At 35.0% G+C, this 27,946-nt stretch overlaps 1 protein-coding gene across 50 annotated transcripts in view; it reads left to right on the forward strand.

Annotated features, from left to right (window-relative positions):
* The window catches only part of RIMS2 (regulating synaptic membrane exocytosis 2), a 493,527-nt gene that overhangs the window by 243,330 nt on the left and 222,251 nt on the right, over window positions 1–27,946 (forward strand). For 36 of the 50 annotated variants that reach the window (XM_052787016.1, XM_052787021.1, XM_052787004.1 and 33 more), the window contains 4 exons: window positions 18,871–19,079; window positions 20,432–20,551; window positions 22,413–22,512; window positions 23,308–23,431. In XM_052787016.1, the coding sequence (XP_052642976.1) occupies window positions 18,871–19,079; window positions 20,432–20,551; window positions 22,413–22,512; window positions 23,308–23,431 (553 nt within the window). Of the gene's footprint in view, window positions 1–18,685; window positions 18,754–18,870; window positions 19,080–20,431; window positions 20,552–22,412; window positions 22,513–23,307; window positions 23,432–27,946 lie in introns of all 50 variants that reach the window. The other 14 variants (XM_052787026.1, XM_052787028.1, XM_052787032.1 and 11 more) reach the window with 1 other exon arrangement.

A 27,946-nucleotide genomic window follows, 5' to 3' on the forward strand; every position in this document is an offset into this window, starting at 1 on the left:
CCTTCATTGAAAGCTTTCAAATTGCAATACAAGTAAGTTTATTATTGTTTCAAATGGAAAAATTTAGAAACATCAGTAAATTCAAGAACAACCAGAAAAATCCAACGTTTTACAAATATGGTAAAGCTACTTTTGCCATTTCCTAAGCAATCAAGTCATTAGAAAAGATGCAGAATATGTACCATGCAATTATCTAAGCTTGCTATACAGTTTACGTATGTGTTTTTGCTTATACCTGGTATCTCTGCAGTGTTACACAGAACTCACAACTGAAGAAATAGAATGGAAAGTAGAGACAAAACAGAGAACTTGACACCAACAAAGCATTTGCCATTTCTTAGTACTTTGTTTTGTGGTCTTCATGATTTATAACAAAAATTATTTTCATATATAACTCATTATGTTACTGTTAGCGGTAACTCCTATTATTATTTGATTTATATGTCATATAAGTAAATTAGAACATGGAGGAAAGACAAACTTGAAGTTACTTTCTCATTCAAGGTAGAAGTTCAGTAAAGAAGCAAAGTGTTCATAAAGCTTATGAGATTGTAGTCTTAGCACAGTGTATTAATTTAATATTATCAGATGTTTTACATCTTCTTTGGCTACAGATGAAAGTGCTTTTTTTCCTCAGAAAGATGACTCTAAAATTGGCATCTTAGTGAAAAGACCTGCTATCCCTGTCAAATCTCTTCATTCTGCTAACCTGTTCTTTGCTGTGCTTCTTGTAAGCACCCCAGAGAGCTGGGAGGAGGAGATGGTTTGCCTCTCATTCCCAAACATCAGCAAAGTTCTGCTTGCAGAGCAATTTACGGTTGGAGGTGTACAAGCCTGAAGAGGCTCTTAACGTGCAGGTTGATTTTCCTGTGAAGATGGTGACCAGAACTGACATTTAAAATTGCAATATGGGCAGATTTCATCCAGAAATCACTGAGAGTTCAGTGTGGAGCTCCACATTTTTATAGCCCCTTTCAGCTAAGCAATGACTGGAAATCTCAGTTCTAGTTGTGATGCGTGTTGGCAACATTTGCTTTTTGTCTGGGACAGTCACCTTTGCCTTTTTCTGGTGTTTTGATTGCTGAAGTTCTCATTTTGAAAGTAAGAGTTGTATTAAGAGTTTCCACTTATGCCAGTTCCTAAGAAATTAGATTCTTTATTTCTTTTACACAGCATCCTATTCAGACATTTACAACACTGCAAAGAAAATGGCTGAAAAAATACTAGCAATTGAGAGTGGAAATCCAGCATGGGAAGTGCATGTGATATCTAATGTTGGCTTATGGTTGGCTTAAATAATTTTTAGCATAATGTTGGCTTACGCTAAGCTGTTCATTAAAACATGGAACTTGCTGTAGAGAATGTTTAACATATGCACAAAAATACTTTTTGCCTGTAGATGAAAAATATTTCCACTGGTAGAAAAGAGTACAAAAACTGAATTCACTTTTCAATTTGAAATGTTAATGTGTACTGGTATCTGTTATCCTGAGTCATGAATAATGAACATGGCAGAGCAAAGGGCAGAATATACAAGTCAGAAATTCAGAATGCAGCTGAGAATTTCTCTATTTCCTTTGGAGGCATTTATATAGATTATGGATCTTTTTCAGTAAGTATAATGTTAATGTATAATCAAAACTAGGAATTTAATGAACTGGTTTATACCTATAACTTACTTCATATTGTCCCAGTAGCTAACAATATGAAATAATATGGTAATATGAAACATATGAAATATGTTTCCAGAAATAAGTATTGAAATAGTGTGGTAATATTTTAAAATGCTGACTGTTGATAGTAATGATGAAGCAGACTGATAATACTATCAATTTTCTTTATCAATTGCATTGTGTTCTCCATAGGCTGCACAATATAGTGTAGATTTTTCAGAAAGTTCTAGTGAGAAACAGGCTGGGGGCTTACGTTCATTGTGTGTGGAAGAGCTAAACAATAAACACATACTTGAGGTAAAACTGAGTAACAAAGCAGTATTCCATATCTGAAAAATGTGTGTTTTACTGTAAGCAGAACTTTTTCATGATGAAGTTCTGGAACAATTCTATTAAATGCAGCATTATGTGCTTACAGAAAGACCGAAAGGTTTCAGAATATTAACATAAGGCTTTTGTAACAATGCTACTTTACACATTCCAGCTTAGTATAACCCATGTGACACTAGTCACCCAAGGCAAAATTTTTTCAAACTACAAAAATAATTACTCTTGACAGATGAAAGTGAGGTATTCTAATTTTTCTAGTATTTTATAAATTCCAAAATGAGAATTTTGTATATGAAGAAACACACTTTTTCTCTCTATTCTACAAAATAGTGTGCCCATGAGTATGTTTAATGTATTTAATGTAATTTAATTAATGAGGATACTTCTGTTTGTATGATCCTCATTTCTGTGATGTTAGCAGAAAACAAAACAAAAAAATCCCCATAAAAACTTATAATGTATGCATTTAAAAGGGCTATATTTATATAAAACAAAGCCAAGTATTTTCCTAAGCCAAAAGAAAAAACTACTATATAAATAGAATTGGAGAAATGCTTGACCAGATTCTCACTTACATCTGTATTTGCAATGCCAGCTGACAACATTCTGGCTGATGTCAAATATAGACTGAGAACAGTATTTTGATGTTGTTTAATGGAACATGGTACCTGCTAAGGTATAATGAAGATTTTTTTTTAACATTGAAATGAATAATATCCAAATTGAGTAAAAAATTATGTATGTATACTCCCAAACATCACAACTCCAAGTACATTTATTTTTTTCATTTTATTTATACGTGGGCTAAGTAATTGAATTTCAATTCACTTTATGTGAAATAGCTGAACTAGGCAAACTTTTGATGTAATTTCTTTCTGTTTTCCTAATTATCCTACTAGAATGTGATTTAACTCAAAAGCAAACAAGAACTGTAAATAGGAGCTTTGTAAATAAAGTACTGGTGTAAAAAATTAAGATTACTCTTGAAAACTAAATTCACAGTGTGACAAAATAAGCTGCTGCATACTAGCCTGAGGAATCTCAACCCTGAGCATTCACCTTTGAGAAGGCATTTGCTCCTTTGTGCACAGAATCAGAGCCCATCTCTGATTACTTCTTCCCTTGAACTGGAATCTGGACAGAACAGTGTTGTGTTTCAGAATCAAGTATGAATTAAAAAATTTCAGTAACCATATTGCATGGTCAGCTGTACTTCATTTCCTTAAATATTTGCTTTGTACCAATATCTTCAATTTGATTACTCCATGGTCCTTTTTCAGCAGGCATCTGCCTTTTTCATTGTAGGGAATGGATGGTATCTGGAGAAATGAGACATATTTATTCTTTTAATTCTTATTGAAAGAGCCTGGGTAATTGTAACTGTCCATTTTTTTCATGATCCTTTGCAGAAGACTCATCACAGTAGTATTTGAGTAGCTTACATTCATTCCTTTATCTCTGTAGGTGGAAGAAAGCTTTATTATCTTGATTTTTATCGACTGGAAATCAATGGATCACTGTCAGAACAAAGCTTAGCGTTCAGATCCCTTGTATTTTGAGCTCATTGCTCATTACTGTTATGGGAAGAACTGAAGATTCACATTTCAGTTAACTTTTGTTATAATTTTTAGATTTCAGTTGGGGGTCACTTGCCAAAACTTTGGTTGAAGTGATGTTCTGTTCAGGCACAAAGCATTTAAACAAAGCAATAGATCTAACTTTTTCCTGCATTCAGTTCACTTCCCTCTAACCCCCAGGCTTGCTTCTTTGACTTTCTGTGTGATGGTCTTCTTCCTTTGGTCCGCTCTGCGTCTTGTAAGATTTTGCAAAAATCAAAATCTAAATTCTCAAACTGTGATACCCATTTGACTCTCTTCTATTGGCACTACTAGCATGTGTTCATTCCTGTACATTATCTTCATAGCCCTTTTGCTATCCTCAAAGCTCTCCTAAATCTACTCTTTTTATGATTTATCTGTTCTAGCAGTTTAAGTAACCAAGACATTGTACAAGGCCAGAGCTGGGAACAGGGCCTGAAATCTCCAGTGTGGCATACCTGCCTTTGTTATAGTGTTTGAGAAAGAACAATCCACACCAGTATTTCCTTGTGCTGTCTCTGCCCACTAGTTCTCCTGTTGGATGCCTTTAAGCCAGGGAAAGAACTGCAGAGTCTTGACATCCACCATACCCGGTTTGCTGGTTACACAACAGTTCTGAAAGTATTTATTACTGGAATAGACAGCTTCCACAGACATGAAGAAGTGCATGAATCTTCCAGAGTTAACTATTTTATTATGCCTGTTATAGATGAGATAGCTCCCATTCCTCAATATACCCAAGCTGTCAAGATGAGGTCAGTGGTCACTTTGGTCTTCTGCTACACTGTGGATTGGTAACTCATAACCTATGGCTTACAGGAAGGTGTTGACTGACGTGCTTCCTTGTCTTGTTCAGAGCCACGTAAAATTAAGTGTGAAAGCTGCAGCTGCCTGTGAGAGGACTATGGCATTGTCTGCAGTGTAATACTGGCTCAGGAACTTTTCTCATGGTTTGGTAAAGGTTGGGGCAACTGTGGTAGCTGAGTAAATTTATATCCAAAGTTGTCTTTCACTAGCATTGCATTCACCTATTTATTTAGCTCCCCTGTCTGATTACATGATGTTGATAGCATGTGACAGAGTTTTTGGAGATAAGAAAAGATTTTATGGTTGTAAAGGACACTTTAGTAAAAGACTGTGAAGGGTCCTATTGAACTCCTTCTATTCTCTATAGGAATAGGCAAACTCCTACTAAGTTCTTGGTGCGTGCAGTACCTGGAATTAAAGAAAAAGTGCAGTAAGTTTTTAACCTTTCCCCTATTGGGACACTCTTACACTTGGAAATATATGAAGGCCAGGGAGTAGGGGACTTTTGTATTATCAACCTTTGTTGCTTCTGACTTTACTAAAAGAAATAACAAATTGCTTATTATACTTTGCTTATAAAAGAAAGGATGTTGTAAAAACAAACAAAAAAGAAAATTATAAGAAACTGATCTTAAGAACACAGTCATATATGAAATGTGAAAGCCATTTTTTTCATAAGTTCTCATTTGAAAGCAACAAGGAAAAAGAAAAGATGCTGAATTGTGGCAGAGAAGCAGTTAAATTCTGTAACTGTTTTCATTGAGACATGTAGTTGCCAAAGTTGTTATTCCCAAAGCATATCATACTTGCCAGTTCTTTATCGGATTTGACAGAGGATGATCTAAAAAAAAATAGGCAGGAACAGCAATGTCACCCTAAAAAGTCATTAACTGCTTGTGTTGTTTACAGTGTAGAGCTATGAGCATAGCCAATCCTATGTTTGCAAAACCTGTGGTATCTCTTTATTTCAGCAAATCAGCTCTAGAAATGGGAATTACAAATCACAGTCCATTATGAAATGTACAGTAATAAATGTTAATAGTGTGAGTATTTGTATTTGCAGTATTACTACTCAAGATTTCATTTTAAGCTAATTTTATTTTCTTTTGATAGATACAGAGTCCAAATTTACTTGCATAATAGTAAGCAAAATCAGAAGAATACTGAGGTTAACATTATTTCTAATCACAGTAAAATAAGTAAAATATTATCACAGACTTTTAAAAAATGTAAATTTTTTTTTAAAAATTCAGGTAATAAAATATTCTAATCATAATAAATTTATTATTTTATAGCTTATTCGAGGCTTTTCTTTTTTAAAAAACCTTGACTTGGGCAAGGACTGCAGGTCTCACAGCACAGCAAAGGTGCTTTATGGTATTTTGTCTGTGCTGAGCAGACACAGGCAGAAAAGAAGAGTGTTTTGGGGAATTCTAAGAAAAATTTGCTGAGCAGTCTTTCAAGGGACTATTGGGTGCCTTTCCAAGTGTTCACTGCCAGATTTAAATCAGGACAATGATCCTTCTGTTGTTTACAAGTCAGCTGGCCATATCTGTTAAGGTCATTGTGATGACACTTGTGCCAGCTGGATCCCACAACTCTTTCTTTTCACATCTGAGTCCTGTACAGAGATATCAGGAATGTGTGATGAGGAAAAGAGGCAGCCTCTGCCCTGCTTTCCTCACCTTCACCATAAAAGGCAACAGAAATATCTTCCTTAATGGTAATATTTGAATAATGGGAATCCCCTGGAACTTAATTTCAGCAGGTTTTGACACTTTTAATTTAAAATTTAAAAAAAGAAAATTGTTTATGTAATTTTCATATTTCTTGTTATGATTCCCCATCAAAGGCATTCAGTTTTATACTCCACAGAGATAAATAAGTAGTTCATGAGTGAAATGGATGTCTCTGAAGAGGACAGGCGATGGAGAGAATATGATGCATTTGCTGCTAGTTTTTAGGTAGTAGCAGGTTAGTCCAACAGCAGTTTATCTGAAGATAAAACTGATGTGGAGAGTCACAAGGCAAATGTGAAAAGTCTTTTATTTGAGGGGTTGTGTTAATCTGTATTGTCAAGTAAGGTGCATACCTAAGGAAATAAGCAACTGAAGCAAGGGAGAAGAGGATGTTTTGAAAATGGCTGCACCACAACTGTCTTACACAATTCTATCTGAAGTCACTTGGTGGCTTTTGAACCATTTTGCTTTGTTATCCTTGATATATTTGTAACAAGAATGAGTTATTAACCTCATTTGGAGCAGTATAGTTTCAGTGTTTACATCAGAAATGTGCAACTTCTATTCAGTGAATATAGTTCTACCTGGAGAAGAGAATGGTGGTCCAGGCTCTTCTACACTACTTGTTTGCTTCTGAAAAACTCTTTTGGTGTAAGCTACACAAGTTACACTGGCTGAAGGACTGCTTTGTGCAATGAGTCTCCATAATGTAGGACCTGGTCCAATTGATGAGATGAAATTCCGTGCTGTTTTTGCAGGCATTAAGTACTATGACTTTTTTTTTCCTCTCATCTCAACTTTCCAGAAATTTAAAGGTGAACAAGTGGATGTGAGGGAATTTTCCTTAAAAAGTAATGAAAAATACTGACCTTTTGCTTAAACTCTTACAGGTAATTTTTAGCCTCAGGAGATATATTTTTGGATAATTGTGATCATATAAAAACAGGAGACTGAGATTAAATCCCTTATGTAACTTTTATTACAGCTTTAGCTACCATGAAGGCTATAATTATGGGAGTAGTTCTTGTTGACTGTGGAAAGGTCCCTGAGCAACATGCTTATTTATGTATTCAGCTAAATGAAATAATTGCAGAGCTAACAGCATCTAACTATTCTTTCATGGACCCTTCTTCCATTGTTCTGTATTGTTTTGAAATCATGAAGACACTGAAAATTACAATTAAGAAATCTACTTTTTTTTTGTTAGGATTCAAAATTAATTTTGGAATGTGAACGTATCTCTCTCTCTCTGACTTTAACAATCTTACCCTTGTATGTCTACAACATTTTACTAACCATATTGGTTCTTTTTGAAGAGCATCCTTAGACAATTTTTATTCAGAGGAGGTTTCCATCCAGTTTGTATACATAGACACGAGCAGTCCTGGATGGATGTTGGGAAGAGGAATTTTTTTTGTTTTAATCATATAATAAAATTTAATGCTTGTTTGGTAAATAGATTTTTATAAATTCTTGTCCTTTACTAAGCATGAGTATAATAGAGCTAGGAAAAGGCAGAACTACAACCCTAGAAATTATTGAAGAAAAATCAAGTTCTATATTTCTCAAGTTTGGCACTGAAAATTGTTTGGAATATTTTACAGTTTTCACTTCTATGTCTGTATATCAGGAGCTCATTTTAAAAGAAGGTAATTATAGCATCCACTTCCTTTCATTATGTAGACAGGCAACAAACAAAAATTCCTTGAATTTAACCCCGACTCCTGCAGAACTAACATAGTCTGAGAGCACCAGAGAAATACTCTCAGGAGAGAAATAATTTTGTATTTAGGTCTGCATTCAGATTATGTTCAGTAACTAATGAAAGGGGTCATTAAGTGAAGAAACAAAGATATTGATTAGTTACTTATTTAATCTACATGGTTTGTTCTGTGCATAGAAGATGATTGTGGTCCTGGGGGATGGGGGGAGTTTGCCATCATATTACGAAAGATTATACATTAATACATTTGCATAGGGACTAAATTAATGCTCCATGGCAAACTTAAGTCTCATATCATTCTTGCCTTCTCAATATTTCATTTTGCAACCTAACCTTCCTCTTAATGTAACACGTATGTGAATTTTCCTGCATGTTTATATGTACATATCAACATATGTAGGCACAAAATAAGGTTGGTGGTGATAAGGTGTCTTAAAAACCAGCCACGGTTGTTGGTATTTTATTTTTGCACATCTGTTCTTTAAACTGTAAACCAGGTATAACAGATCATTGCTCTAAACTAATTTGATTATATAGTAACACACTGTCAAGTCTGTGCATAGAAGGTATGAAACTAAATTAGCTGATTACGATTGTTACTTCTGGAATCTGCTGGAGTTTCTTTTTCAGGTTTTCTGTTCCTCTTTAAGGAGGTAATTGATTTCCTTCAGTGAAGATGGTTTGACAGAAATAACATATAACCAAACTCAAAACAATAGGTGTTTTTACATATACCAAATTACTTTCTTCATTGTGACTATTAAAGGGGAGATCAATAGTTAGTGATCCAATTACTAGTTTACAGAGGCTTTTATTGCAGTGTCAAGGTGGTGAAAAACCCTCTCGCACTGATTTTTTTGCTGTCACTCCAGCTTACTGAATCAGCAGATGCACTGCATATTTCTAGACCGTTTACAGTATGTGTGCTGGCAGGGATGGATGATACTTCAGATTTACTGCTGTGATTAAGCTCTTGTTTCTTAAATAAAATCATTTTAACAGTGAAGTGAGTCTATGTTGTGTCTGCTGCAGTTTAGAAATCAGTTTTGAGAAGGTAGCAGGTTGAATTAGTTAAAAATTACACTTGTTTAGACAGTCAGAAAAGCTGTTATTAGTATTCCACATGTGAAATGTTAGATCAGCTTTAAAGAAAAAAACTTACATGATTTGTATTGAAATACTGTATTCCTTGTTATAAATAGTTTAATTTTAAACTGGTGGCATATACCACAGTAGTTGTATTTCCCTCTTGATTGCTAGGTAGAATTTCAAAATTTGCCTATGGCTTTCTGCATAATGCAAACTGAGAATTAGACAAGAAAATAAGTCATTTTAACTCCTGGTGGTGGTTTGCTATTCAAAATGTCTAGTTGTTCAAGTATGTAATACAGAAGATTTCGTTTTTATGGTTATTCTTATTTCTATTCTAAAATGTGTGTTTCCTCATTGGTGATCAAGACATTTGAAGTGAATTTAGAGTCCTTTTCTATGCCCACTGGGAGCTTGTAATAAATTATTGGGAATACCATGCTCAAAAATGTGGACTGGACCTTTTTTGCATTACCCCTTCCCTCCAGCTGTCCTTATAGGACAACAGCTATGTCCTAGGGTAAAAGTGAAGGATATTTTTTCCTCCCACACAAAACCTAATAACTGAACAGAAAAAGGCAATGGTGAACTGGAACCTAGATATTGGGTTGGTTGTTTTATAAGATTGTTTCACTTCAAAATTTTAAATATTTCTATTTTTAAACAATATTTTATTTTTATTTTTATTGTATTATTCTATTAGATACACAGATACATTATTTGTTTATTGGTTAACTCGTACTGCAAATCACAAGATGAGTATTTCTTAATATCACTTTTTGATAGCAAGTTGTCAGTGATCCTGACTGGAAGTAGTGAAGAGAAAGGAAAAACATGTAATCAATGAAACAACTGGCTGATCCTCAATCATAATATATGGGTGGCTCTTGGGCTGATGATGGAAATTGATTCTAGATAATGATGTGCCTATGATAGGAGGCATCTCTATTTTAGTAGTGTCTCCTTTCATTAGGATTATCTCTGTGACTTTGGGGATAAAAATATAGAAAGCTATTATGCATTAATATATTTATGTTTCTTTAAAACTAAGCTAAGATTTTCCTTTCCTTCCTGACATGTTCACTGTTTCAGCATCACTTATGGTTGATTTTTCTCTTGATGAAATTAATACAGCTCTGTCATAAATACAACTGAAATGCTCAGTTTATGTTCTTGTTTGTGAATTTGACATCACCTCTCATAAAGAATCCATTCCCTTGCTGTCTTTCATGGTCTCCCATGTCTTCACTTTGTAAATTTGAGGCTTACTTAGTAATTAAGATATACTGATTCCAAGTAGCTTTGGGTTATTTTCTGTAATAATTAGTGTTGACATCAAAGCACTAAAGATTGAAAGTAAGTGAGTACACAATATAGGGGGTTAGTTTTTCTGTATTTTTTTTCTGTCACTAGTAAGTATGAGAAGGATCGATGCATATGTATACATGTTGATAAAATAAATACATATTTTTATTACTTGCGTTGGCTTTAGCTGTTCTAATAGCCTTAAATGTATTATTTGAAGAAAACATTGGTATAGACTCCCTGTCAGCAAATGCCCATTTCTAAAAGAAGTTAAAATGCACCTGGTTAAACACTGCCTCTCAAAGGTAGAGAGCTCATATGTCTGTCCAAAATATCCAAACAGAAATAGGTTCACATTTAGGATTCAGTGCATGTGCAGTAAATCCTAGGCCCCTGAGACTTCCAGATGCCAGGCAGCCTTGTTGGAGCCACTCTGATAGTCATTTTGCCAAAGTCACAACTTCAGGATGTATGAAGAGTGTATATCTGTGGAAAGCTGAATACAGGGTAAGCCAGCACAAAGTGAACTGGATAAGTAAATATGTTTACTAATGTTCAGTAGAGTTTTCCTGAAGCTACTTATTTCTTCAGTTTAACCAAGCCTCCTTTCGTGAGTGTAAATAAAATGGTAATGAAAAGAAAAATCTAACAGAAATAGGTATCACGGGCACACAAGACCCAAACCTGTTTCTTAAACATTGCAGCTGTTTCTCACAAATTTTCGTAGTGCTCCAATTATGAACTGCATTCTCTTCCAGGGTGCTATAAGGCTCGTTTCCAATGAGTTCGTCAGGTTTTACTGTTGCCTTGCTGCCAACAGCAAGGCAGTTGAATTTGCCTGGACTGTTTTAAAAGTCTGAGAAAGGAATTTGTTGTGCATGTGCAAATCGGTTCCTAGTTGTGCAGCGGCTCCAACATGTCATAGAACCATTGGATCTTCTATGCTTGTATGACAGAGCTGCACTTCTTAGCATTTGTTTTCCAAGGTGACTCATTTTTCTGAGCCAGCATTTTGGGAAACATAGGTTTTTTTCTCACCTTCCAGCCACCAGTTACTTCTTGTGTGCATTATATCCAAGAGCTTGTTAACTTCAGTTGACTAGTCTGTGAAGAGAGGTAGGCTCATTCAGGACAACTAACTAGGCTATCTACTTTTAGTTGATGGGAATATCATCACAGTGTTAGAGAAGACTGAGATTCTTTAATAGTATTAATAGGTTTTATTCTCCCCTGCATTACTAATAGCGTTTGTTTCCTCTTTAAATGGGTCCCTCATTCAGGTATAGGCAAGGTGGTATTGCTGATATTGGTTCCAAGCCTGAGACAGTGAAGAACTTGCAATGAAGCTGTCAGTTGGAACCCTAGGGTGGAGGGATGCATGGTAGTGACAGATAAGCAAGTAGATGTGTGAGGTCAGCCCATGAACCCTCTTCCAGATGTGAAGAGGGAAGAAAAAGGAAAAAGGCATATCCTGTAAGAAGGGACTGAAAATTTAGACTATTTAGAATAATAATAAAAAAGTAGTAAATTGCTTTTAATTACTTACTACTGGGCATGATCCAGAAATACTGTCCTATCTAAGCTTTCCAAAGTGTGTTTTCCTTTGTATTCTGCTGAAGGAATTTCCTTTTCCAGGCATAAGCTCAAAACTTCCTACAGAGAGAAGAGAAGGAAGAAGTGGAAAAGTGAAAATGCCAGAAGTAGGGTCAAAAGTGTAATCTGGAATAAACATCTTCCTAAGACAGTCTTAAAGACAATCACACAAGAGAGAAATCCATAGGATATCATGCTTAATTAGTTCCAGTTTTCCTTGATCTTATTATAAATAGAGTAGCAGGGAACATGACAAAGGTGTGCAAATCTGAGAAACTTGAATATTAAGAAGATATCAACTGGTAGTGGGGAACTGAGTCTCCAGTATAAATTGTCACATATGGAAAGTCATTGGCCCACGTAGTAAGGATGTAGTATGTGTTCAGCATGCCCTATGTAGTCAGGTAGACTTCACAGCTTGAAGAATTTAAAGTTATATGACCTGTCCTTTTTGACAGTGAGATGTGAATTTGAGGAAACGTTCTTGTTTTACTTGGTTCAAAGCAAGGTGATGTTTTTAATTTACCAAGGGAAGAACTTTCTGGTTTAGATAGGTCTTGGTTTAGATAGAAAGGGTGTGGGTCATCCATATATCCTATGTGAAGGTTTTGTGCACCTCAGAGCATCTGAAATGACTCTGTATGTTAGAAGAGCCAATTAAATTGAGCATCTTATGTCTAAACTGTTTAGAAGATAAATGGTTTTGAACTTGACCATGAACTTGGACAACACTCAAGAAAGAGCAGACACATACTGTGTAGGTTAGATTCAAATTACTTAGTGACTTTTAAAAGATACTTAACTACCATATTTCTGGGTGGGAAAGCTGTTCTAAAAAGCAAAAAACACATAATCAAACATTAAAATGTAAGGGGAATGGAAACGGACTGGAATTCTTTTAAATATACACTGTCATTCAAGGTTCCCATTGCTGTGGGTTCCTGGGTGGAGAAGAAGAAAATCTTATCCTCTGCCTATTTGGTCTTGGCTAAAGAAAATGAGCAAAACATGCTAAACATCAGTAAGCTTACAAAGGTTTCAGCTTAACACCATTTATACAGAAACGCTAGGTCACTGATGTGATTTTTCTCCCAACCTGATTTGACCATGTTCCATATACACATAGAGCTTACTGACATTAATAAGAGCAGACCTCACATATGTCCTTTCTCATATCCAGCTGCACTCTTGAACTCGTGAGGCATCTGAATGCTGTTATAACGACATTAGCTAAGATTGTATCTTGCTTAGTAATATATTAGTTCCTATTTCCATGAAAGATGGCTTTGAAATTATAGCTTATATAATTTGTCAACGAGGTGACATTTTTTCCTGAGTAATTTCTGCTGCACACCGTAAATGCACATATTCTCAATAATAAAGCATCTGCAATTGTGGAAGAAAAATATCTAAGAGACTACCAAGTGCTTTCTCTGGTAGTCAGAATTAAAACTACAGTGTCTTTGTTACAGAAAGATTATGGTTTAACGATTTTTCTTGTAGGGAAACAAAGAACTATGTGTCTTACATGTATTACTTTTAATTTTACAAGATTTCACAAATCATTTACCCAGTCAAGATTTTAATATTTATAGAACTTGCACTGAAAATTTTATGTCCAGTGATTTTATCGAGTCATTCATTTTACCTCAAAAAAGCGTGGGTGTACTAAGCAATACATGTCTCTCATAGAAATGTGATACACTACAGGGCTTCCAGACAGTCATCCTGGCTATATTTTTATAAGTTTAAGTATTTTACTAATAATAGTTTGATTGCATTTTATTAACTTTTATAGTATTTAGACCTGTCATTTAGATGACTTAATACAGTGTTAAGGGCAAAATCTAGATGATCTACAAGGGCTTTATAATTTCTAATTTCTATGACAATTTTTTTGAAACATACAGCTACATATTTTAATGGAAAAAAGAGTACAGATATGAACAAAACAGTCTGTGGATGGAGTTGTTGCTTATTTTCTTATCATTTTAATTTTAGAATAATTAGTATTTACTGTGAGACACAACTAAATTAAAAAGAAAGTCAGTTTTCTACATATTGACCGAAAAGGAGAGGGGAAAATAGTAGAGCAAGAAGCAAGAGTACTTTGATCAGGCACAGGCTGAACTTTGCATGAGTTCCTCTGTGCAGGTTTAGGTTCAGGGCTTACCATTTGATAAAGAGTTATCTGTTGCTGCAAAATAACTGGATCTTTTAAAATGCAAGTAATTTCTATGTGCTAATGCCTTGGGTATGCTGGGCTAAATGTGTCTAATCTTGGACACATATAGTATGTGTATGCACCCATATAGTAATACATGGGTGAAAGGACTCTTGGAAACTTTTTTACTAAGCAGGAATCAGTTACACCAGCAGCTGAGCCTCGGACCTATGTTTAAAGACTTGAACACAGAAACTGGTCCAAAGATCCTTTTAGTCACGATTGCTAAGGTGAAGAGTGAAAAAGAGGGTATATGATACTGTCGTGGTTTAACCCCAGCCAGCAACTAAGCACTATGCAGCCACTCATTCACTCCACCCTGACCCAGTGGGATGGGGGAGAGAATTGGAAAAAAAAGTAAAACTTGTGGGTTGATATAAGAACAGTTTACTAGAACAGAGAGGAAGAGACCAATAATGATAGTAATAACAATAACAAAATTACAATAATAATAATAAAAGGATTGGAATATACAAGTGATGCACAATGCAATTGCTCACCACTCACTGACTGATGCCCAATTAGTTCCTGAGCAGCCATCCTCCCCCAGGCCAACTCCCCCCAGTTTATATAGTGGGCATGACATCACACGGTATGGAATACCCCTTTGGCCACTTTGGGTCAGCTGCCCTGGCTGTGTCCTGTGCCAACTTCTTGTGCCCCTCCAGCCTTCTTGCTGGCTGGGTGTGAGAAGCTGAAAAACCCTTGACTTTTAGTCTAAACACTACTTAGCAACAACTGAAAACATCAGTGTTATCAACATTCTTCTCATACTGAACCCAAGACATAACACTATACCAGCTACTGGGAAGACAATTAACTCTATCCCAGCCAAAACTGGGACAGATACCCTGTTCAAATGACATATTAAAAGAAATATCTGCTATTTCTAATTGTATAAAATCAGTCCAGTAGACTTGCCTTCCATGAGAGCTTGAAAAGTCCTGAGTCCTTTCTGTGATAATTTTGGTATTTTCTTGTATATGTAAACAAATAGTTGAGACTGTGTCAAAATAGTAGTTTAGGGTAGCAGGATCCTCCTGATGAAAAGATGATGACCATCTGAATGAGCCCCTGAGACCTCCTTTATAAGCAGTGGAGGAGAAATAAGACATGTTGGGTATGGCAAAGGTATGATTTACCTCACCTGGAAGTACACGTCTAAACCAGGTCAAATGAACCACACCTTAAAAAGATCTGTTTCCTTTCACTGATTGTTAAAGGAACATAGGCTGATTAATTCAGATGTACAGTTCTGTAAAATGAATATCCAAAGTTTGGGTAAAAGAATTAGAGGTTCCTATATTCAGTATATTTGAGAGTTGGCTGTAAAATTTCTCTAACAGGATGTAAAAAGACTTACCTTAAGATAATTTTTTTCCCTTGAAAGCAGAGAGAAATTGGAAGTTATATAGTAGGAAAATAACCAATGGAAAGTTTTTAAAATTTTAAGTTATCACTCAATAATTTATCACGCTCAATAACTTAAGTAATATGTGATATCACGTATTATTGTATGCATTAATGTATGTAGATAACTATTTTGGATAGCTCTATTTAAAAAAAAAGGATCCAGAATTTCTTTCTCTAACTGAAAGTCAGTGTGTATGTTTCAAAAGTGGGTGTGCATATGCCAGAATGTTAGAACCTAACACTGCTCAACATTTGCTCATATAAACACCTATAGGATGAACTTATATATGTACAGCACATCTGTACTGTAAAGCACAGTTACTGTAAAGCTAATTTAATTTCTGTCTTTGAGTGTGTACCTATATGCACATATTGTGGACACGCGAGTAGCAAGTGAAGATTAGACCAGTTTTTGGTGACTAGGTGTATGCACAATTGCAGTGGGAATATGTATATGGTCAGTACATCTCAGGGGCCTCAAATTTTCAGTAACTTATTTTCCCATTTTTAAGAGGTTATTTTCTATGTAGACACACAAGTGAAAGTTCAGTTTGATAGGAATCCTTGCTCTTGACAAGCTCATACAAAAATGTATAATTGATACGGGAAAAGGCATGAATAGGAGAGCTGGCAAAGCCATGACGGGTTTCATAAAGTACAGGTAAAGTGCTATGTTCACTGTAGAACAGCAAGGACATAATAGCTGTACTCCTGGATTCCTTTCTGGTGACTTTTGGATTATAAGTGATAGTTGAGATTGTTGCTGAGAATTTTAAAAGTTTAAAAAATGGCCAGTAATTTGCAGTGGTAGATTCTTAATGCCTAATGGTAGATATCTACATTTAAATTTAGTCATTTCAATGAAAATACACCATTTCTCAGAAATAGTCAGGAATTGGAATCAGTGAGAATGAACAGTTTTAACTGCTCTGCTTATAAAGCCCATTACATTTCAGTGCTCTGCTCCTAGAATTAGATACCAAATTATAGGGAACCAAATTACAACTTTTTTAGTCAGACTGGTTTTGGGTACAGCAGTTGTATTGATGACACAGAAAATAACTGCTGGGAAAAAACAGTATGGGCTCATGTGCCTTTAGTTCATATAATTAGAGCTGAGAAGTCATCATTACTGTAATAAGATGAGTTTTTCTCACTTAAGATTCATTTTAAAATGTATTTTAAAACCACAATTTGTGAATAGGCAATATGTAGACTGGAACTCTTGCTATCTTCTGGATAGCTGTAAATGTATATTTATGCAGTAAAGGCTAGATCTTCATGAGCTCACTGATGATTTCACTCAGCTCCCCTGAAGCAATGTCTTTGGAGGCCAAGGTAAGACAGCACTGGAAATTCCATGGCAGAAGTACCTTTTGCAAAATGTTATTAGCTTTCAGAATATTTCTTTTCCCTTTAGCGGGATAGCCACACTTTTATCTGTAATGTAGTCAAGATGTTAACAGTCATGAGAAAGCAGTTTTGGTGAGAATTTCCCCTTTTAAAATGTTATCTTCCTTTCAAGAATCAAGAAATGCAGTTAATACATTTACAGCAGGCCTATTTACTACTTAGAAAATATGAATGAATTAAAGCTTCAAAATCATTTTATGAGGTCCCTTTACCACTGTTTTTATGAAATCAAAGGATATTTAATATGCTACAATGTTTCTGTAAAATGTAAGGGACTAAGTTCAAAGTGTCTTTTTGTAAAGAAAACCTTTGTATTCTGTACATTTCCTTCTTTAAAATGAAAATGAGGCTTGATTTTTTTTTTCCATATAGCATATGCAAGTTTATATATTAGGAGAAAAACAAGTGAAAAAAGATAATTTTTCTCATTGTACATAATATCCCTCTGAGGAGACTATATTTTACTTTTTTAAATCATGTATTAGCTTTTTGTCACTTAGTTTTATGGGGCTGTATCTTCACATCCTCTCTGTAAGGTTTTCTAGACAAATGTTAAGACTGTGATTAGACCTATTAGTTATATTTCACCAACTTACTGATGTAGTTTCAGAGGAGTAAGTTGAGCAATGTCAAAGCAGGATCTGAAGTAGTGGAAATAATAGAAAAATGTTGTTTGCGGTCTGTGCTAAAAAGAGCAGAACTACTTTTGTTTAGTGTTCTTTTGGTCATGTAGTTAAATAGAAAAGTCAACATTTTTTCCTGCATACAACAGTATCAAAATATTATGTAGCATGTAGTAACAAAATATTTTTCATGTAATATGTAGTAACAATGGTGAGAAAAAAAAAAGAGAGAAATGTAATAACGCAAAATGTGTGGGCATAATTTACAATTTAAAGTACCTACATAAAAGAGAATGTTTTATTAAAATACATGAGTCATTCTCCAGTTCTATGGACAGCAGCATTAATTTAGACCTTTTCTTTAAAACTGTTTTTTAAACCTTTCTTCCTACCATGTGTCTGCCATACAGGTTAAATTCTGATTCTATAGAAGATATATATATTTTGTCAAAACCCTACACATTTATTCCCACTTATGAGGTATCTGTACTTACTAGAATTCTTCCTGATATTTAACCAGTAGACATTTCTCTGGGAATTTCAAGCAAAGTTAATATGCTTTTTGTTCTAAAAATAGTTTCTATATTTGTTTTTCTTATCAGTGTATCATATTTACCAGATCATTTAACCTTCCTTAAAACATCATCTACTATACAGCTGAATATAGAATACCATTGTTTTAAGTATTTTATTGAAGTGATTAGAATAAATACTAGTTTGTGTCAGAACAGCAAAGAAATATGTTCCTTAAGACATAACTGTTTCTTTAGATTATGATGAAAACTTATTCCATATTCAAATGCTTTCCTTTCTGAAAATTCTGTTAGGAATACAATACAATTTGCCTTTTCATTTAATTTACTGTAAGTAATTTTATAGGAACAAAAACTCTAAAGCAATGATGCTTTACACTCTACATAATTTTATGCACACATAGACACACACAAATGTACCTCCTTCCTCACTGTATTTCGTATTCCATGTACTCTGTTGTTGGATCCTTAACTTTTTCTTGGAAGCACTTTGCAAGTCCTACTAGCAGAGGTTATGAATTGGATAGGATAATCAGAAGTCTTTACAACTTTACTGTATCTTTGTCTGTCCTTTCTTTCACCTTTCCTTTACTGCACTATCTTGTTTGTCTGATTCTCGCAGGAGACATGGATTACAACTGGTTGGACCATACGTCTTGGCATAGCAGTGAGGCATCCCCAATGTCTTTGGTGAGACATGTGGAGCCTTACCATTTAGTTTCCTTTATCATTCCACATTTCCTTTGTTTTATTTACACTTTTGCATGTTTTCTTTTTTGTATCCTTTTTTTTATCCCACACCTATAGGGGACAGTCAAAGGGGAAAAAGAAAAACTAGTGAGCAGGCAGTTTTGTCGGATTCTAACACCTTATCCGAGAGGCAAAAGAAAATGGTGTGCTTTGGTGGCCACTCTTTGGAAGAGGACTTGGAATGGTCTGAGCCTCAGATAAAAGACTCTGGGGTAGATACGTGTAGTAGCACAACTCTAAACGAGGAACATAGCCATAGCGAGAAGGTACTGAGTTATGGAGCCTGCATTTTAACCTGCTCATTTGGTCTTTGTTTGCTCTCTGTCACTCATTAAAATAGTGCATAAAATAAAAGATAGGGTGTTTCTAGAGACAATGTAGCATTTCTTAAGGTGCAGAAAAGAAAAACAAATGAAAAGTCTCTGCATGCTTGCAGCTTTTACTGTTTGGCAGCCTAAGAAAAAAATTGAGAGGCATAAAGGAATGTTGTTCTTATGGTTGCATAATAGCATATCATGTTATTACCTTCAAGTATAAAGTAATTAACAATAAGGATTCTACTGATTGGCTTATTTGATTTACTATGTTCAAACTCCTGGGGCTGAAATTAAATTAATAGTTTAAACCCCAGGTGAAAAAGGGAGAAAATTGGGTCTCTCTGCACAGAAAAGTTGTTTTTCTTTTTTCCCTTTCACTGTCATGGTTGTTCTTTTGTTTTGTTGCCATGCCATTTTTGTGCAGTATTGTGCAGAATTAAAGGCTTTGCCATCTGCTTTGGTATTTTTTATTTTTGCTTTCTCTTTGGTGGAGATTATGATAAATCTTTTTAGAGTTATTAGTTGTAATGGGAGCAGATTTGTCTGTGCCTGCTAATTTTGCATGAAATAGAGCATGAAATAGTATTTTTCTGTGAAAAAGTGCTATGATTACAGAAAATAAAATGTAAAAATTTTATTAATTATGCCAATATACAAGGATAACTGTGCCCATGTATAGTAACGGAATAATAACGTTCACTGTAACTATGCTTCATATGTGAAGTAATTATTCCAAAAAACAAACAATACATTTAAATAGAGTAATGACTATACCTTTTAATGTATTCTATAATTTTTAAGGTACTACTACTGAGAGAGAGTAAAACACTGAAGAAGTTTGTCAGTCTAAGAAAACTGACATGTTTGGAATAGTGGAAAAAGAAGAAATGTCTCACATCAAATTTCTGTTTTGAGTTAAACTTCTTTTTCAGTATTACTCTTATACTAGACCTCTACAGTTGTTTTTGTCAGTACTCAGGTGTGATTGTCATTGTGTGTAGATAACTATGTATAGTTGTCTATGTCTGTCTAATCAAGATGCAAAGATCATTCTACATATTTACAAATTGGATTTAGTAAAATAGATAATGTTATTAAATATTATACATACATTGTGATGGACTATATATCCAAATAAATCTTTTCCAGCACAGTTTTCTGTCATTCTATTACATTAAATATTAGTGTAATCATAATACTTTCATGGTATTTTAAAAATATATCAGGAAATGAAAAGTATTACTGAAATATTTTTCTTTAAAAACCTATTCACTGTATTTTCCATTAACACCATATGATAGCATCCAGTAACTTGGCAACCATCCAAAGATGGAGACCGTCTCATTGGTCGGATTTTGTTAAATAAACGACTGAAAGATGGAAGTGTGCCTAGAGACTCAGGAGCAATGCTTGGATTGAAGGTTGGTAATGAATAATTTTGGAACTAACAACTCCTTCAGTTAAACTAACTATGTTTATAATGAAAGTATTCTCATGTTATATGGTGTATGCATACCAATATCTATAATGCCTTATCATTCTCAAAATTACAATATAGAGCCATTTTATATTCAATTACCAAGATTAATCTTAGGGGGTCCCTGACAGGCTCAAAAAATTCTATTTTTCTGAAAGACTAGACATGTTTTCACAAGTTTGCTGAGAATTTCTGCTCTGCAAGGTACGAATTGCATCCTTGCTGGGCAAGCCAAGCCCTGGCTGCTTTCTTCAATATTGAGCATTGCACCATGGTATAACTTCTGTTCCCCAAAAGAGGGGAGAAATGTGAAAAATAAATTATCTCTTTTGAAGATCTGGGGGACATCTGGAAGTTAATGACATTTTAATCCAGAGCAGAGTCTGCCAATAGAAGAGCCTGTTTCTGGATTTTTTCCCCTCTGATTGTTTGATTTGCTACATTTTAAATACACAAGACAGAAAATTATTTAATATTTATTGTATATTATCACAAAGTAATATGCTTGCATCTTTTTTGTGATGCAGTACTCTTCAAACACATTGTGAAGCTATTTTTAGCTCATATCTTGATCTCATTTTCATGTGATATTATTATTTGTAGTTCCAGCAATACTAGTACAAGAATGAGAATGAATTATACACAGTAAAAGAAACAAGCATGTATTTATTTTGATTGACATCCTTGTTGTGAGAAATCGTTAAGAAGTTTGATTAATTCTCCATTCTTTATTTAGCGTGACACTGACTTCGCTTTGGGTACACAGATTAGGCTATAGTCATGCACTGTAAGTAGGGATTAAGTCTGTGTAGTTACTTATAACATACACTAACGTGCTTTGCAAATTTTTTAATTTTTTATTTAATTGACAAACGGTTTTACTTTGAAGTCAGTGGAGAAGCCAGTTAAGTGTCACTTTTGGTATGTGTGTTATTGTCTTAATATCAGAAAATGCAAGAGAAGAGGCTAACAGTGCCTAACAGTACTATGAAGTACTTTTTGTTTAAACTTCTATGTTTAAAATTCTAAAATCTTCTATTGTAAAGATGAACTCTTCACTGAGATTCAAGAATAGTTTAGATTCAAGAGTAACTACTTTTTAATCTCAATAGACATCTGAAAAGAGTGATTTTCAGCAGTTATTCTTGACCTGAATTTTCAAATATTTATATTATTGAAAGTAACCTAAACTGGATTTAGTATTACAAATTTTAAATTCCAATATGAAAAATGTTAAGAAACCTTAAGAATTTGAAGATTGTGCCGTTATAACTGATTCTGATATGTGAATCTCCTGATTGTAAGATAAATATTAAAGTCAAACCTGTTGAAGTTTCCTGTAGAGAAATCTTAAGTATGACAAGTATTTTCATCTGACTTGCCTAGCCAAAGTGAATTTGATAAATTGAGACGTTTGATGCTTAGTGTGAACATCATGAGTTCTGTTACATTAATATATCTGTTTTCAGTTAAAAAGTATTGAAGTAAGCAGTCTAATGACCAATACCTTAGGGTTTTTTTGGGTGGTAATTTATAACACAGTGGATACTATACATACATTTGCTAAAGTTTAAAAGCTTTAGCATTCTGTATTTGCATTGTGTTTAAATCACACAAATAGCCGGAATAGGTACAAACATAACCTGTCATAGCCAAAATTCTGTGGTGGTTTTTTTCAAGTGTATCTGTCTTACCTGGGCTACCTGAAAAGCAAGGAAATAAACGAATTCTTCTTTCTGTTGTGAGAACATTTAAGTCATTTAAAGTAATTTTCATTCTATGAAAATACTTCCTCTTTGAAACAGGTAGTAGGAGGAAAGATGACTGAATCAGGTCGACTCTGCGCATTTATCACCAAAGTTAAAAAAGGAAGCTTAGCTGATACAGTGGGGCATCTTAGACCAGGTATGTATCTACTGTATATCTATACTGCTGAGTTGCTTTTCTGAAGGTGACAAGTGAGTGAGTTTAATTAGATGTTAAATCATGTTAAATAGGTGTGATGAACTACTGCAGAGTTCAACCTGACATTCAGTTTCTAGATTATTGACATTACTGCATTTGTGAAATATATAAATTCTCGTGTTCAAAGTCATATTTTAACATTTTTATTCATGGTTTTATACTCAAAATAATATTCCACTGATGTCCTGCCCAGTCATTTTGTGGTGTATATTTTATTTAGAGCAAATCAAGCTATTACAAATGTGTGAACAGAACCAACATGGCTAAGGAACTACTTCTATCCCAACATGCAAACCATGGGTTGCTAGACTGGAGAATGTGCAAGAAATATTAACTATTTACATAAGAACTATCTGAAACTTAAATACTAAACTTGTAGAGGTAAATGGATCTTCAAAATAGTAAGTTGATGAGATACACTGTTTTAAAGATCTGCATTTTCTAAAGAGTATGTTGGGATTTCTGTAAGCCACATCTGCCAACGCAAGTAAGAGCTGTATCTAATTCAGTAGGGGCCCTACTGATGATATTATTGTTTCACTGAACTTTACATATTTGAAGCTGAGCTGCAGAAAACCTTTAATACTCAGGATTTTCCTGTATGAAGGACTCCAAACTTGTTCTACAACACAGGTTTCACAACTCACTGAACTGGAAGTAGAATGGCTTAAATTGTCATTGTAAGTACAGTCTACAGCAGACTTCCTAAGCAGAGTGTTATTACTGAAATTATAGGTGATGAAGTATTAGAATGGAATGGAAGGCTACTACAAGGAGCCACCTTTGAGGAGGTGTATAACATCATTTTAGAATCCAAACCTGAGCCACAAGTGGAGCTTGTTGTTTCAAGACCAATAGGGTAAGTAATTTCATAAATTTTTGTATTAAATATGATAAAAATGTTGCTAAATTTCACTTTTAGGGCAGAGCATATCAAACAGATTCATAAACATTGTAAACAGTAAAACTGTATGCAAAATTTTGTAAAGCAAAAACATAGCTAGAGTGATAGATCACACCAGTAAGTAAAAAGAGCTGGTACGAAGTCCGGTATTCTCTGAGTCCCAGGCATTATCTGGTAATATGGTAAAGAATAGGTTCCCTTCTGTGCTTGTTTAGTTGGTGATCCAGCCTATATAGGCTCTGAAACTGTAGTTATACTCTCTATTGTTGCAATTCTTGACTCTTGATTTTTATTTCTCCATTCCCATTTTTATATAGTATATATAAAATAATATATTCATATTTGGTCTATGAACTGGTGATGAACTCTATTTATTGAGTCTGCAGTGTAGAATTTTGCACAAAATACAGTATGCTAATGACATAATCAATATGCTTTGGAAAGTCTCGAATCCACATTCTCATCACCTTCATCTATGAAATCTATTAAATTATTGCTTGTTACCTAAAATGCTTGTTACCTGAATGAATAGCTACTCCCACTGTGTGGGACTTTTTCTTTAGTGCTTTCCATTGCCCAGTTTTCTTAACTTTCAGACCTATCTCTGAATGTCTAAACTTAATTTTTTCTTGCATAGCAATAGTTGCTTTGTTAAATTAGACTGTGAATACTTCCCCTTCTTCATCTGTTCTTTTTCTTCCAAGTTCCTACAGCCTACAGTCACATCCATCCCTTTTTTACTTCTCCATTGGAAGTTCCATAGCTGATCGCACCAGGGCTGTGAAGAGGGGGATGATTATCACTGAATTTGAAGATGCTTACAGTTGTTAAGAATTTTCTCTCCCCCCCCGCCCCTGAATTTATTATGATGTATATGATGCAACTGGACAGGGTGCTAGGTAATCTCATCTAGGCTCCCTTTTCCACGTGACATTGGACAAGATGGTCTTTCAAGTTGCCTTCCAGCCTGGGCTATTCTATGATTCTATAACTATATATTAATAAATATATTTATCCCTTTATTTTGTATAAGTTGCATACAATTATCTTACCTTTATACAAGAAAGCACGGGTAACATAACAACTAAAAATTAAGAAGTACTAAAAAAAATCTAGAACCATATAATCTGAGGATGGAATTTCATGGTTACCAGTTCAGCTATAGCAGCAACTTAATGTGTTTAACGCATCAGGAACTTAATGTGTAGGAACTTAATTTGGTTTGAGAATTTTAAACTAACTTGATAATAACAAAAACTGCTTTATCTTTTCAGTGAGATGAGAGGTTATCTCCTGAATACATATTGAATTGCAACCCCTTTAGGGCAAAAGCTGTATCATCTGTCCTATCCTTAAAAACCTTTGCATAACTTGGGAGTTGTAGGTATAACAGTAATGCTAAGGGACAAACTACATTACTAGAAGAATATAGTTTCAGAAAAGGAGGTTTCAAATTCATTTCATACAGGTGTAAGATCTTTCATAGTTTCTCTCAAACAGAAGTTTATAGCAAAAGTTTCAAGGAACTGCTCACGTCTTGAAAATATTCAATTTTTTTTTTCTTTCTGCATTCTCTTCAATGTGCAAAACCTCCTGTATTCTTTCTTGTGCTTTTATATTTACTGTCTGTTGTTTGCCTTCATTATCATCATGTCTTCTGTTATGTTACCATGTGCTCCACTTGCTGTCCCTAGAGCAGCTCATCTATAATTCTTTAAAGAAAGTGATGTGGGCTCTCAAGGTGCATTCTTCAGCATTAACTGCTTGCCACATAGTCTGAAGAACTGAGCCAGATCAGGGCTAAAAAGGTTGTTCTGTGTACTTGATTCCCAGTGTCTTTTTGCAGTAGATGTAAAAGAGGGTTTTCCCCTCCCAAATTTCAGTTACTAATCTAAATGGGTTTATAACTGAAGTCTCAGTGATGAATACTTTCTGCAAGTTTGTAAGGTTTTAGATTCTGGTTAGATGTATATAACTCTTTGGATTTTGATATTGACAATATAACCTCAGAAATGTTTTTCATGGGATTTGAACTGATGAACTGGAAATACCATATTACCTTCTCAGTTTAGAAGATTTCAGGTGATAATCAAATGGACTATAGAAATTAATACCTTGCCCAAGGGAATGTAACACCATAGGTCTGTGTTCTTCCCCAGGGAGTAAAGTTTCAATGTTTTTAAAATCATTAGAAGTTCAGATTTACCAGATGTCAGAAGTGATAATTAGAATAATTGATGCCCACTTGAAGGATTTCACTTTTGCATTGAAATATATCCTATTACTTATAAAGAGAGTCTCTTGATGTTCTCATGGCAACGCACTAACGCATGCCAAAAATCTTCAGACAGTTACTGGCAATTAACTTAGCTGAGAGAGAGAACCTGTTGTCACGTCCTGATATTCTGCATACAAAACCAAATTCCAGTAAACACGATTGTTAGTTCTTCTTCATTTTATTATGGGCTGTCTGCTATGAAAACTGAAGATGACAAGTTAAGCTGATAAAGGAAGTTAAAATGGAAAGCTCCTTTAAAAAAAATAATCATACCATTTTGGCATGCAATTTATCACTTTTTCTATGTTAAAATAAAAATTGATGGCCAAGTTACTATTCTATGTGAGCTGGCTGTCTCTTATACACAAGAACTTGTCTATTTTCTGCTTTCTAATTCTCAGAAATAGTTATTTTAAAATGCATGTTATTTTCATAGTTACTACTGTTTTGAATTTGGAAGGAATGATGCATTGTGTTTTATTAATTATTCTGTACAATCTGCTTGCAGTGGAACATATCTTAAAATGTAAAGAGATGCCTTAAACTACTTCTGCTTCTCCTACATCTGTTCATCTCAGTGAGAATTCCTTGTAAGAAATACCATTCACGCTACTGTGAAGTACTGGGATCTGTATGCTTTAGGAACATAAATGATAGTGTTCAAAGCTTTCAAGTTTATTGTTTCAGCTATCTATAGAAAACTCATATTCAATCTGTTCACAGTGATACATGCTTTCAAGGTTTGAATTTGTCTGAATTATTGGGTACTGTGCATCAGTTCACTTGGAAATATTCCTCAATCTGCTTAGTAAAGCTATCTTTCTAGTGAGTCTTGAAAAAAGTTTGGAAACAGTATACCAAAAAGGGACTAGATAAGTTTTATTTATATATAGTACAGACTCTTTTTTTTTTTTATTGTATGAGACAGTAGATATCACTGAAAGCTTTTTTAACTTCCCCTTCCTTTTCACATACCTTTGCGGTGGGTTGACCTTGGCTGGCCACCGAACACCCACCCAGCCGCTCTCTCCCTTCCCCTCCTCAGCAGGATGGGGGGAGAAAATAAGATGGAAAAGCTCATGGGTCAAGATAGGGATGGGGAGGTCACTCAGCAATTACCATCATGGGCAAAACAGACTCGACTTGGGGAAGATTAATTTAATTTATTAGGAATTAATAAGAGAATAGGTTAGTGAGAAATAAAAACAAACCCCAAACCACCTTCCCCTCACCTCCCTTCTTCCCAGGCTCAAATTCACTCCGTTGTTGCTGGCTCTTCTACCTCCCCCCTCCACCAAGCAGGGCAGGGGGGTGGGGGAAGGGGGCTGCAGTCAGTCCTCCTCCCCCCTCCTTCTGCTCTGACCTTGGTATCTGCAGGGATGCTTCTCTCAAGTTTTTTTCTCACTCTTCTCTCTCACAGCTGCTGCACAGCTTTTTTTTACCCTTTCTTAAATACTTTGTCACGGAGGCACCACCACCCTGGCTGACAGGCTCAGCCATGCCCTGCGGTGGGTCTGTTGAGGTCGGTTGGAACTGGCTGGAACCGGCCGTGTCCGGCACAGGGCAGCCCCAGCCTCTCCTCAGAGAGGCCACCCCTGCAGCCCCCACTGCCCGTACCTGGGCATCTGCGCTTAATGCAGCCTTGAAGAAACCAACTGCCCTGAAACACACATCATGATTCTAAATATTGTTCTTGCTGTGACTCAGAGCTGAAGCTCCTCATCTTGCTTGGTTTTGCTCAAATACCTCTGAAATGATTTATTAGCATCCTGATAGTTTTTCTTAGCATACAGTAACGTTTGCCCTTTGTAGGAAGAATATGTTCCTTTGGGGGTGGGTGGGTGTAACGAGGTAGGTACTTACTCATTGCAAGAGAGTGCTTTAAAATTACATAGCTGTACACACAATTTAATACAGGTGTTGCAACATCTCACGTATATGCAAGTATGCAATTTTGCCGAATGAAATCGCGCATTTTATTTAGTCACGGAAAAGGTAAGATTGTCCAAATTTGGGATTCAAGGACAATGAAGGACATAATGGGATAGCCATTATTGGCAGTCTATTATGTTCGAAGAAGGTCCAATAGATTTAGTTAATGTAAAATGTCATCAGAAAGTCTACTACTCACAGTTTTAGTCAACCATTAACTCTGAGATTGTTCTTTTTTTTTTACGGAATTATTTTATTTG

Source organism: Harpia harpyja, chromosome 5, assembly GCF_026419915.1.
Source record: "Harpia harpyja isolate bHarHar1 chromosome 5, bHarHar1 primary haplotype, whole genome shotgun sequence".
NCBI lineage: Eukaryota > Metazoa > Chordata > Aves > Accipitriformes > Accipitridae > Harpia > Harpia harpyja.